The following is a 14,310-nucleotide window of genomic DNA, read 5'->3' on the forward strand; positions in this document are numbered from 1 at the left end:
CATACTGAGTGAGGTAGAAAAAGTGACCAAGTTATGATACCTGGAGGTAACTGCTGTTCATGTGCAGTCATACAGTGCAACAAGGCAGTCTTGGTCGATCACGTCTTTTTTTTTTTTTTTTAGTGCTATAACAGTGTGATGTCAGGAATGAACTTTTTTAACCCCCAAAGCACAGTGTTCTTGCAATGAGCAGTCTCACATTTGACTTATTTCAACCTCTGTTCTGGCAAACTCACAAAAGTGTTTACCGACGTATTTAAATTACAGCTGTAAAGTCTTACTTTACAAACTTTTTTTTTTACAAACATTAAGGAGTATCCTTTTATTGTCTCTTTGAAGTATGCCAACATCTGAGGGAAATATTTGCATGCATTCCACTAGGAAACTATCTATTAAGAGTGGTGATATTTTGGCCAGAGGTGACGAATAAGTCAGACTATACTTGTTTCAAAATAGCTGACTGAAGCTTGAAGTACAGCATGTAAAAGAGGATCATGTAATGTGAGGCTAAAGTTAATGACACAATAAAATAAGGAGTTTTCTAGATTGCACTATCACACTCTGACACCATCAGGACATCAGACGAGCTGATCCATGTTTGCAAATTCCATGTTTCATCAGATACAGAATTATGTTGACATCATGAGGTTGATTGGGAAGATGAGTCAACAGCCATGGTGAAATCCTATGTGTATGAAAGGGCTCGCTGTAGAAAAAAAAAAAAAAGAGGATGGCAAACAAAGCAAACAGCCAATGGAATATCCAGAGCATGTGGCATCAATTTCACCATCCACCAGTTGCTTTAAATTGCCCCCATAATGGGCAGCAAGGGACTTCTGTTAGGCTGAATCAATGCAACAGTGTTATCTTCTTTATTTTTTTCTACCTTCATCCCGAGTGTGACTGGAACATCTACAGATTTGGAACCCTCCTCTTTAGGAGAGCAGCATTTGGGTAAGCAGCCATTCACAGACATTATCAAAGAGACAGCCGTTTTCATATGCAAAGTGTAAATTATATTTGCAAAGTGGTGTACATTGCTGGCAGCAGAGTTCCACTGACCTATTACTTACATTTTCTACCACTGAATACCCCAGCTGTTCACTGTAATACTGATTTTTTTTTTTTAAACAATTGTTTAATCATTTCTTTCCATTAAATATCATTTGCAATGATACAGCATCATTTGCATTGGCATATATTTATTTGATTTGTTTTAACTATGGAATTTTTAACTATTAAATAATTTTTAAATCTCCTTTTCAAGACAGGCAGCAGCACAATTAATTATATTAATTATAATTATATTTTAGTTTCTGACACACAAGGATATACAAACATACTAAAGATACATAACCAAAATAACACATTTAAACAGTGGATATTTGTCATGACTGCCAACCACCACAAATCATGGAGAACATCTACATGATGTACTGTATCTGCTGACATGTTATTTATGTAACAGCAAACTTAAAAGCCTTTTTCCTAAGTTCAGTTTGACTTTCGGAGCAGCGACAAGACAAAGTCCAGGGATCTGAGATTATAGGTTCCTACGCTTCTGACTGATGTAGGTCAGAAGGTAGTAAGGAAGTAGACTAATAGACTTTAAGGTAAGAATGCCAGACAATCCAACACGTGCACACAACAAACAATGATTGGTGAGGGCTTTATAAGTAGTGGTGAACCTTAGAGCTCTGTGATACACCGTGTCCAGAGAATATGAGCTTTTAAACAAGTCGTGCATGTATACAACGTTTTTAAAAAATGTGTGTACGCTGAGAAGTGGATATTGACGGTAACTTTTGATGTTTAGGTTTTTTTGGGGGGCTTTTTGTGCCTTTAATTTCATGAGATAGGACAGTGTGACAGCGTGTGGGAAAGGAGCCACAGGCTGGATTTGAACTTGGGCCTCCTGCTTGGAAGACTATTGCCTCCATACATGGGGCATGCACACTAACCACTGCGCCACCAGCGCCCCAGTTTTGGTTTTGCATTTGAAAACATTGTCACTTTCATTTTGTCTGCATTTAAGGTATGTTTTATGTAGTAAAAGTTTTGTTAAAAAAACATTAAAAGCAAGTTGTATCTGTGAGAGAGCTTGGTCAGCGTTGTCAGCGTAAAAATTTACACTGAAACATTTGGATCAATGTTATTTATGGAAAGAATGAATAGGAGTGGCCCCAGGAAAGACCCTGTGGCACGCCTTTGGCTACTGTGAGTGAGCTGTAAGTGCACTCTGCCTGCACACACTGAGTTTTATTTGCATGGTAGTTGTTAAACCAGCCAACTGTTGGTTTGAACATTCCTGCTTTAATCAGTCTGTGTTTGAGTACTGTATAGTCCACAGTATCAAGGACTATATAGAGGGCTGCACAGTGCTGCTTATTATCTGCTGATGTTGTGCTGTGTCTTTTTCTAAAACCAGATTGAAAGTCAGATAAAATGTTATAAGTATTTTAAAAAATCCTTCTGCTGATCTATGACTAGGGTTTCCATTGGCCAAGACAGACAGTTATGAAATGGGCCTGTTCTTATCTAAAGGGGAAGAACAAAGGCGGATTTCCAGAGGCATGATATTAGTGATCAGAGAAAAGTTAAAAATATGTGTCAAAGGTGAAACAATAAAATCTGCAGCTACATTTAAAATGTAGGATTCCAGTTTATCAGGCCTTCAGATTGGATAGTGTCCAAGAGCCTGGGGGCTTTGTGAATATTGGATATTGTTATGAGTGAATTTAAAGACTGACTTTGCAGAGGTTTTCTGGTTTTTGCCCATGTTAAGCTCATGACAAAGATTTGATGAGTCTGGAGTGATTGTTCTGGCCTTTGACTCTGTAACTCTTGAGAGGAGCATACTAATTAATTATATAGTATTGTTAAAATCCCCATAAAAGAAATTACAGGCAATTTCAAAATCCACAACTAGATTAATGTTCACCCAATCGAAGTGAGGTAAATCATGAAGAAAACCAAGCAGAGTTTCATATCACGCTTAACTATTATCCAGTGTTTAGGTATTTTTGTTTTCATGACTGTTGCAACTACACAGTGGTCACTGATGTGGTTTGCGAATATTTAGACAGTTGTATATTTATGAGGGGCATTTGTGAGAATTGAATCTATCAGAAATGATTTTTTAAAGGTTTTTAGAGTTTGGTTATGTTGGACTACCAACAATCTGATAAAGGTTTAGTGAGTCACAGTATAGCTAGTAAATCAGCAGAAACTGTCTGCAACCAGTTCCAACTCAACTCTTCCAGAGCTATTATTTCATTTGAGTTCAGGTCTGATAGGAGGGCAGCGAATCATTATCGGCTGAAGGTGTCCTATAACAAGAAAGCTTGCTATGTACCCAAACTTGCACAGCAAGTTGGCTAGCAAATTTAGTAAAGTTCTCTACCACAGGACAGGGAGTGCCGCTCTGAAGATCAGCATGGCTGTGATTCAGTCTGATATCCAGAACAGCAGAATGACCTTGAGTGTGATATTTATTTTATACATCACTTGTAGAAGTGACATATACTGTATTAATTAACTGCAATACGCAACAGCACATATAATTATTTTTGTTAAGCATTCGTTTAAAACTAATAACACAACTGACTGTTGCCAAAAAATACAAACATTGTCCTGCTCTCTTGCTCCTTTGTGTACTACATTTATCTGTAAGTTTCCATGTATGATGCATCCAGTGAAATATGAACCGGTTGACAGGTGCTTTGGTTGCATATAGTTCATAGTCACCACAGTTTAATGTCCCAGTGCTGTTCTAATATCAAAACTCATGAAATCCTATTACTAGTAGGTACAAATAGGCTACTGTAAATAGCCTACTTGGCTCGGACTGTAGCTAGTTAGGACAGTGCTTATGTTCCACTACAATGTTTCAACCAAGCAAAGTTTTACAGTGTGTGTGTGGGGGGCTCCAAATTACATAATATCCAGCAATGTCATGTAAATATAGTAGGCAGTGCCTTTGTATTGCAATTTGCAAATTAGCTTGGGGTTACCGCTATGAGTAGGAATGTCCCCTTTCATTATGAGAGTACAATGTGTACTTAGTCATCACCAGGTTATCACGGATGCAGGAAGGGACACGAGTGTCAAAAAAGGCGGTTTTGAAAATATCCAAAAACACAGGCTCCTATATTTTGCTAAAATAAAGTCGTGTAGCGGGAAAGATAAGCGGTAAGATTTACGTCATTGGAACTTGAGCTAACGCTAGCCTGCGCTGTCGTTGTGAGAACTACAAACCCAGTAGAACTACAGATGTGGCAACAGTGACATAACTCCCAGAGTGGCACGCTGCAACCACTTTACGATCTCTGCTCTGCCTACTGCATGTTCGCAGCCAGCCGCCGTACTTATCCCTCTCCTGCTCTTCTTGCAGCCCTCGTACGCATTTCACTCGGATTTCACTGAGCAACATCTCTCTTCTCCCCCTTTTTTTTTCTCCTTCACTCTCCTGCGTACTGTTTTTTTTTAATATATATTATTATTTACAGAACCTCTTTAGCAGCAGCAAGCAGCAGCAGCAGCAGCATGTCTAAAACGGAAACGGAGACTCTTCACATGGCCGGCGGTACGCACCAGCTGAACGGAGGTGCCATGGCAGAAAGATCGACGGTGGAGGATGTTTTTGACGACAGCTATAGAGAGAAAGAGGGTCCTAAACCGCCGATGATGATGGTGTGGAGAAATGTTATACTGATGAGCCTCCTACATGTCGGTGCGCTTTATGGACTGATTCTGCTCCCCTACGCATCGTTTTCAACTCTAGTGTGGAGTAAGTATTTATTGAAGAAGGCGTTGCTGTGACGAGTTTATTGCGGTTTCATCATCGTAATCCATAGTTAACGAAATATGCTGATGTTGTGTCACTATTGCTATCATAGCCTATGCAAGCTGCTTGGGGAAAGGAGGGGAAGGGGGGCCATATATCCTATAGGGTTTACCTATAGTTATATAGGGGAGTATGAGTCATGCGGGGTTTTTCATTTTCATTTGAGTGTCTGCTTCCTCTAAATTCATCAGTCCTATCTTTTATGTGGCAAACTTTCTAGATATATTAAACTGTTTGAGCTCATCAACAAATAAAAGTGTGTTTTAAGTCCTATACGTGTAGACTATTTCAGCATGATTTAAATTGTCACACAGTGTCAACTTTGTTGTTTCCACTCCGGCACTGCATAATTTCCCCCCCCCCACCTCTCTCTCTTTGCAATGCTGAGCTGCATATTATTCCAGTGGGGAAGACAAAGCACAATCAACAATCTCATAGACATCCCATTGTGATGTCTGTGCTGCGTGACACCACAACAGAACGCTCTTTGCCAGCCAGAAGCCCCCGGTTCTCAAATCCCGGGCAGTCTTGTCTGGGCTTCACATAGAAACACATTCAGCAGTTTTAGAACAACAAAAGTGTGAGGGCAGACCTGCGCGCTCCCACCATCCCATCTCCCAACATAGATGACTTTTATCTGTATAAAAAGGGCCTGGCTGAAATGGGAAGGACACGGTGTCCCAGTGACTCTGCTCTCATGGGTGTAAAACAAATCTCAGTGCTGTGGTGACTGTTTTCCCCTGAGATAACTGTCCTTTTCACCTCTTTCTCTCTTCTAGCTGCAGTGTGCTACCTCTTCAGCGGGCTCGGCGTGACTGCAGGTGTGCACAGATTATGGAGCCACAGATCCTATAAGGCTTCATTTCCCCTGCGAGTTTTCCTTGCTCTCGCCAACTCCATGGCCTTTCAGGTAAAACTTTCCCTCTCATCCGTTGTCAGTTCCTACCTTAAAATCACCCTTCTCTCTAAAATCAGTTTGAGCAGAGTTTTGCCACAAGAAGACCGATCCCACATTAATCCTCTGAGCGGGGCAGGTTTCTCTTATTTCACCTTAATTTACCCCGTGTTTAATGAACGTATGGTCAAGCAGGATTGTGTGTCATAAAAACTAGTTTGCAAGCAAACCATGATCTAGCATGAAACTCACACGAGAGATGTGGAAACTTGAAGCCTCTTACGCACTCACACTTGAAAAGGGATTTTTCAGATTTAAAAGTCATCTTGAAATTGGCGAAGGCCCCAATGTGTGTTTCATGTTTCACAGAAAATAAAAGAATAGTTAAAAATGAATGAATTCATTTTATTTTACCAGGTAGTCTCATTGATATTTTGTAATCTCTTTTTTAAGAATACCTAGTAAAGCTGGCTAATTAATCGGATTTAGATTCTGAGTTTGGCTTCCCACAATCATGAAAACAAAATGATCAAGATGAGACGATTACTGAGCCACATGCCGTGTTGCACTTGATTTGTCCATAGGTTTTGTCATTTACCACGCAATGTGTTATATTTTGGCACCAAAAGACCATCACCTCTACCTCAAAAACATAATTAATTTATATTTATTTATTATTGTATATGAATATGATAAAACATTTATATTTTCACCTATTTATTTTCATGTATTTCCTGTTTTTCAAAGCAGTCAGAATGTTAAAGCGTTAACAGTATTTAACTTTGATAAATGCATGTGATGCAGATGTTGTAAAGTTATTGAGAAATCCTGTCTAATAATTATAATCCCATTATCAAAATTATGATTTTTGCCATAATCAAGCAGCCCTTATAACTAGCAAGTGACTCATTTGTCTTTGTTTAGTAAGATACTTCACAATCACAATCACAATCAGTGGAAGGCAAAAAAAAACAACTTAATCTATTATGTATTCATTGGAACTGAAAAAAATCATCATATTTAAATACTTTATAGTCTATATTACAGTGATTCTCAACTGGTGGGTCCTGACCCAAAAGTGAGTCAGGGAGAAAAGTAGTCTAAATGCGCATGCGCTTTTATTGTGAAGGGTCTTGTGAAGGAATATTACTCTTCAGTGCTGCCAGCTGCTGGTCATTCTGATTGACAATTAAACCATTGTTTGTTTGTTTTTAAAACTGTCTCAAGTCCAAACTACCCAATTTTTACCAATTTGGGTCACAGCTGTTCATTTAGGGGCGGTGGTGGGTCACGGACTTGTACAAGTTGAGAACCACTGGTCTATAATGAGGGTAAAGATTGTAAAGTTTTAGTAATTTACAAGTGAGCAATTAAATTTTGGTTAGAAAATATTACATCTAATCTTATCGGCTGCAAAGATAAGCACAATCTTTCCACGTCATCTAACAGGGTGGATCTCAAATGGATTACGATGGATCATTTTCATCACTCTCAGCAAATATAAAGTGGCAATGGTTTAGTTTTTAAATATGTGTGTATGATCTCAGTAAAGTTATCCAATCCAAGTGGTACACTCTCATTGTTTACTCTTTACATAATCCTCTCTATCGCTTTTCTTTGTGTGCAGAATGATATATATGATTGGGCGAGGGACCACCGTGTCCACCACAAGCACTCGGAGACAGACGCGGACCCTCACAACGCCACGCGGGGGTTCTTCTTCGCCCACATCGGTTGGCTGCTGGTTCGTAAACATCCCGACGTCATTGAAAAGGGCAAAAAACTGGAGCTGACGGATCTCAAGGCAGACAAAGTGGTCATGTTTCAGAGACGGTAAGAAAAGAGTTTGTTTCATGGTTTTACGCTGTTCTCCTTACTAGATATGTCTGTCTGGGAAAAAGATTTAAAGTCAACAGTCCACATTTAATCAGCCGCTGTCACTGCATGAATATATACTGAGACTTAACGGCTTTACAGTGCCTGGCTCTTCACTGGTTTTCTGCAAAAAATCTTGTCACCTGTGAAGCTCTTCTGGATTAGCAAAGTAACATGTTTTGGGGGGGAAACGTAGTGCAATCTGTATTGTGATGGGACATTCTAATTGAACCTAGCTGCATACAAAGCAAGCATTTTTATGTTTGAAGGTATGAAACTAAAAACATAGGGAGGATTTTCCTACTTAACTTGGCACTTTGTTTGATCAGTTAGAAGAGAAAATATTATAGTCATTGTCATTTTCAAGTCAGACATAGACCATCAGGTGTAAAGTCTGGAGGTCACAGCAGACAGGTTTACAAGATCCACTCACCTGCAACAGGTACCAAGTCATGAGGGGTCCACCGACTGGGCATTTGTCCATATCTCTTCTTTTTTTGGAAGCAGTCCCAGATTTTCTCTTTCGCTCCGAGGTAAAGGGGATCGGGCACACACTACGAGAAGGCCCTGTCAACTTTGTCCAGTGGTAAAAGATGAGGAAGAAGATACAGAAAAATCATGCTAATGTTTAAGATTTGTCCCAAAAAGAGTTTAAGAATACACATTTTGTGCCTTAAGGGGTTCCTTGTCCCTGACATGTTTGCTGTTCTGTAGGAGCTTTTAGCGCTAATGAGATTTAACTGTTAAGTACGGGTAACAGAAAGCAAGCCATACAAAAAGTTATGTCAGACTAATCTTAAAGAGCCATTTAGCATATTTAAATATCAGTTTCCTTCATGGATCTGAGACAATGATACAATGTGTTCTTCCGTCTCAGGCACTACAAGCTCTCTGTGGTGATCCTTTGCTTCCTCGTGCCCATGTTGGTGCCCTGGTACTTCTGGGGGGAGTCCTTGGCTGTGGCATACTTTGTCCCTGGACTTCTGAGATACGCCCTGATGCTCAACGCCACATGGCTGGTGAACAGCGCTGCACACATATGGGGCAACAGGCCGTACGACAAGACCATCAACCCCAGGGAAAACCCACTGGTTGCTTTCACTGCCATAGGTAAGGAAACCACATGTTTATTATTTACCATTTTAGAACAGATTGATTGGACAGGAGGTATTCCATGGGTGCTGATGTAGAGTATAAAAGTAAAGAGAATTGTATATGGATAAGTCTGTTCCAGGTGTTTACTGTTAATGAAGAACACATAACTCCTGTTTCCACTAAGCGGTCCGGTTTGGTTTGGTTTGGTGTGTGGTAAACCCTGATCTTGCTTGGGTTTCGGGGGGGCCAACTGTACCCTTACTTTGTCAGCGGACAGTAGCTGGATAGCGAAAGTCGCATCAGCTATGCAATACTGTGGCACAACAGCATCGCGACACAGTGTAGCCCGCTTATAAATTGAAGGAAGAAGAAGAACGCAACACAGTAAACAAAGGGCAACAATGGAGGATGTCAAGCAGAGGTCTGCACCTCCGAGGTCGTCCATGCTTCACGATGACTTCAGTCGCAAAAAAGGAAAAACAACGGTATTTAAAAATGGCGTGTTTTGTGTTTGTCCGTTATTACTGCTGTCCCACGGGAAGCGACGATTCTTTCGACCAATCAACAGACTGCAGTATGGCCTTTAGGGTCAGATCGGTATACGCTTGGAACCCAAGCAGTAGGGTGGCAAAAAACAGGAAGGTATGGATTTGTTATTTTGGTACCATACCCAACTTTTGTCAGTGGAAACATCATTTCTTGGTACTGTAACTTAACCAAACTGAACTGGACCACTAGGTGGAAACAGGGCTTTGATTGATGGATGGAGTTTGGATGAAGCTTGAACTGAATATCCGCATGGCCGATATAAACATATCAAGCAATGCATTAAATACAATAAAATAGACTTGCTCAGTAAAAATCTACACCATTAATACAGATGAAAGATTTGTGTGGGATTCAGTGTCTTTGAAGGCCTCAGGGATCTGGTGTCAGTGTTGTATTATTTGTTGATTTGATTTGTTAGGCAGTCACAGTGATGGCTCTCGTTAACCTGGTTCAGTCTAGCTTCTGTATTGAGAAAGTGCGCTAATCAACAGGCTAATGTGGTTAGTTTGTCTTTGCTTGGCCAGTGTTAGCTTTTGAAAATGTTCTTGTTCTCAGCTTTAACTCATCTGCAGACTAGTCATTTTAGAGTGTTGGATGTTATTTTCAGTATCATCGTTACCCATGAGTCAAGACTCTATTTGTGGTGGCTGACACTGTGGGGGTTTGATGCAAACAGCACTGAGCTTTGTTGTCTGCAAAACGGCACTAAGTTTACAGGCTAACGTACGATTGCGCAATAATGGGTGACATCATTTGATGTCGACACGCAGTATTACAAGAACCAACATTGTCCTACCTATTCAGAAAGATTGTCTTTTTTTTGTTGTTCTGCAACTATTCAATTCTGTCTGGCAACTGTGCGAGCAAATCGCGAGAAACACATGCTCTGTTTTCACCTCGTAACTCTCCCCTACTGTGTCAACTTAGTAAAATCAGTTTTTCAAAATTACTTGCGTGTCTCTAAACACCCAGAATATCTTAGACGACCACATTTAGTGCGTTTTGAAGACTCGCTGGATCATTTTTCACTTATCCTCACAATTGACAGTTTCTGGAAAGTAAGAAATACTTCCTGACCCAAAGAGTGTATTTGATTGTTTACTTCTGAGCAGGAGTGAAAGTGCTTTTAAATTCTTGCTGGTACGGTGCGCAGTTGCATGCCGTTAAAATGACTTACAGAGCAATCCCTTTATGGGCACCTCACACACAGCTTGTCTCAGCTGCTGTGTGTGCTGTTGAAGTTAAACAGAATATCATGAAACATTACAATTCATTCCGCTACACATTTTACTTAGGAGATTATGCAACTAACGTCTGCCTGCCATAAAACCCCCCAGCACAGGATAACAGGTAGCTGCAGCGCGCTGGTGGAAGCTCGTGCTCACGTTAACTAGCAGTAATGAAAGGCAGATGGGCTCCATCCAGCTCAAATCAAAACAGAGCCTGGACTATTCAACGACTAAGAAAGAATTACTAAGGAGTTAAACCTTTGTTGACCTGGGCACAATGTTATCAGAGTGTTTTTCTTGCTGAATGTGCGACTCTGACTGGTTTTGAATGTGGGTTTTGGCAGGAAGCTGCTCGCCTCTCTTTGTAGTACTGCGTACCACCTCTGAATCTTTTAGTGGTACACAGTATCAGACTTTACTGGCCTACTTTCACCCTCTGCTTCTGGGTACCTGAACGTTTGCATTGAAAAGTGATCACTGAAACACAAATAAAACAATGAAATGATCTTACAAACTGTTTTTCCTGCAGCTGTGAGGACACCTCTGCTGTTACCATGAAAGCCCAAACCACGTCATAACTATTTAGCCTAATCTGATATTGGTTTCTTTGCAAACTGCTTTACAGGACAGTCTGCCTTGAGGTTTTTCAAATCCCAAAATAAGTCCCTCACATCTCCCACAATCAAATCAGATTATCAGTCACATGATGCCCGTAGCTGTTAGTCAACCCACTGTAGCCCTGTGTTGTGTTAAAAGAGTCCTGGAGAGGAAATGTGTTGCTTTACATATCGTTTGTTCAAGTTTTGTGTGTGATTTATCAAAGTTAACACTTAAGCTTTTCTTTGTATTTTTTTTTCAGGTGAAGGCTTCCACAACTACCATCACACGTTCCCCTTCGACTACTCCACCAGCGAGTTTGGCTGCAAGCTCAACCTCACCACCGCCTTCATAGACCTCATGTGCTTCCTGGGTTTGGCCACTGACTGCAAGAGGGTGTCCAAGGACATGATCGCTGCTCGCATAAAGCGAACAGGTGACGGCAACTACAAAAGTGGCTGAGTCGCACAATCTTACAAACTCTGTATTCGATACAAATATGTCGAACCGAGACGGTATGTAGCAACAGGCATAGCAGCATTTCAGTAGTGCAGGATAGGGGAATAATCATGCTTTTGATTATAAGATAAACCTCGTTCTGAGACTAATATTGGCTTTGTATAAATTGTGTGAGTCTCTTAAAAATTTGAAGTGTCCTCAGCGACCATTAGCCATAGCCACCCTCTTGGCTACATGTGCAAGCACAGTCTTTTCGCCATAACACGGATACAAAGAGAATAAAATAGGTTAATTGAGATTTAAGTCCCTTCCCGCAGTAGAAAGACAACCCAACAAGTCTGTGTGAGTGGTGCGTAAAAAAAAAAAGCAGTGATTACAGAATAATTGACTGTTTGTCTAATTTGTTATTGTGCTGCGTATTAAAAGTCTTTGGCACTTTGAAAGCTTTACTGAATCCTCGTGACTGTGAGGTTTCTCTACAGGCGAGATGGAAAGCCTTTTTCGCTCTAACATCTGTCAGAAGTGCTTCGTTTCAACTTGATTTTTGTCTCCGCTTGAGCAAAAGTTGTCTTTGTATTTGGTCGACCAGTCGTCTCACTGACCATTAAGCTGTTGTTAACCATCAAGGCAGCACTCCATATCATTGTCCCAATTTATCAAACCCAGGATGAACACAGTAAGATTCCATTATTATACTGCCTATGGGTTACTCTAACGCCCACTGTCTCTAACTGCCTGAGAGGCTCCTAATGAGGATAAAGTTCTCTGGTGTAATGCAGAATGTACCTCTGATTGAGTGGGGGAAGCTGCCAACGTGTTCATCATTAACCATTGGACTGAAACACAGTGACTTACTTATCATTCTAAGTCTGAAAAGAGAGAATTATTTGTGTTTTGTTTTTTTCTGTATTTATTTGAAATACGCTCAAATATGATTTTCTTGCTCTCCCTAATTATACGAGGCCATGGAGGCATGTGCAGGAGGTGTGTTTACCTTTTGTACTGTGCAATATTATGACATGTGTCAGGACTTCTTGCCCAAATGCCTTATGAGTATTTTGCACCTGTTTGAAAGATTAAAAGTGCATGTTTTGAAAACAAATTAGGGCTCAAATTCTCTTTTTCTCCTAATCCCAGTTGTGTGGTCTCTGTATATATTTCAAATGAAATCCATATTTACGATAAGCTAAGCTGGGACCATTCAACACATCTTTGGAAGAAAAAAACCCAACACAAATGGGTTACTCTGATTTACTGTCTGTGTACCAAAACAAATACTTTGCTCCACAAGTCAGTAAAGTAAAGTGTATTTGTAGAGCACCTTTCATATATACAGATCACAAAGTGCTTTACATGAAAACAAGTACACAATCAAACAAAATAGCTAAGAACAATATAGAGCGCAGGGCTGATGGTTAAAATCACAGCAACAGTAAAACAAATGAGAACAGTGATGCCTAAAAATGCAAATGTCACTGAGATATAAAACTAAAATAAATATGACAATAGAAGCAGTAACTTCAGTATGCTAGTCCGAATAAAAACATTTCCAGCTGCTCTGTGATGGTATTACAGGAATTTAAGGACCACATAGAAAAAGGGAGCGCATTCCAAAGACTGGGAGCAACGTCTTGAAAAAGCACGGTCACCTCATGTTTTTAAAGCGGGTACGGGGAACAGCCAATAGATTTGGGTCAGAAGACCTGAGATAGTAAGGGAGAAGGTGCTCAGCTATGTAGTATGGTGTTAGACCATTTAGGACTCTAAAATTTAGCACAGGAGCGTTAATTGGATGCGAAACCTTCTGTGGAGCCGACGCAGAGATGACACAACTGGTGCGGTGTGTGACCTCTTGTTATTTCCTGTTGAAAAAGCTCAGCTGCTGCGTTTTGGACAGTTTGCAGACGGTTTAGGGCAGTCCGGTTGAAACAGGTAAAAATAGCGTTCTAAAAAAAATCTAATTGAGAGGAAACAAAAGCATGAATGATCCTCTCTCCATTTGGACCTCAGTCACAACAGTTCTTAGTTCAGCGACATCCAAACATGCTATGATATCTTTACACTGAGACTGTTTGTTTACAATGTTAACTGCTAGAAGTTTAAATGCCTTAAAAAAAAAAATGGCACTTTTTCATTGAATGGTTTGCCCACTGTAATGTACCGTGAAATAAAGCATATTTTCTACTTGTTTCAAAGTTTGTTTGCTGTTTTTGTTTGAATTATGTAATACTCCTCATTGGTATACTGAATAAAAAAATGTGGTCAAACTTTTCCTGTTAAATTCTTACTTCAGTAATAATGAATGAAAACGAGTTATTATTAAAGAAAAAGCTGAACTATTAATACAGAAAACTGTATCGACAATCTATGCATTATAACCAGACTGTAAATATTAATGGATGAAGCCTGAGTGACGTCACCCATCTGTTACAGCAGGGGGCTTTGGAGTCCCATCCATGGCGGCCGCCATGCTGGAAATGCTCTCAACCTAACTTTCAGTCAACCTAACGTCAGGCTGAGAGCTGAGGCGGGTTTTAAGCTTTGTGACGTTGTGTTACGCCTTGCACGCCTGTCAATCAGATCAGCTAAATGCCTTTTTGTGATTAACACTTATCCTTCATGAAATCGAAACGAATGCGTCATAAAAAAGATTCCAACCCCCCTACAGTGTGTGCCGATCGAGACATGAGCTAATCAGACCTGTTTCGTTTTTTGAACCAAGCTGTAAACATGTTAATTTGTGCTGTAAAAACTCTTTACTTCTT

The 14,310-nt window shown here is 40.2% G+C and overlaps 1 protein-coding gene across 2 annotated transcripts; it reads left to right on the forward strand.

Annotated features, from left to right (window-relative positions):
- Positions 1-715: 715 nt before the first annotated feature.
- scdb (stearoyl-CoA desaturase b) lies at positions 716-13,812 on the forward strand. Of its 2 annotated transcripts, none has more exons than XM_020630880.3 (6): positions 716-954; positions 4,509-4,789; positions 5,626-5,756; positions 7,369-7,574; positions 8,494-8,726; positions 11,349-13,812. In XM_020630880.3, exons 1-6 carry the CDS (start codon positions 731-733, stop codon positions 11,546-11,548), a joined length of 1,275 nt encoding a protein of 424 aa, XP_020486536.1. In that variant the 5' UTR covers positions 716-730; the 3' UTR covers positions 11,549-13,812. The 2 variants fall into 2 exon arrangements, with proteins under 2 accessions (XP_020486536.1, XP_065815397.1); XM_065959325.1 differs by lacking the exon at positions 716-954 and adding an exon at positions 1,923-2,035.
- Positions 13,813-14,310: the final 498 nt, after the last annotated feature.

The sequence above is a fragment of the Labrus bergylta genome, chromosome 10 (assembly GCF_963930695.1).
Source record: "Labrus bergylta chromosome 10, fLabBer1.1, whole genome shotgun sequence".
NCBI classification, from domain to species: domain Eukaryota; kingdom Metazoa; phylum Chordata; class Actinopteri; order Labriformes; family Labridae; genus Labrus; species Labrus bergylta.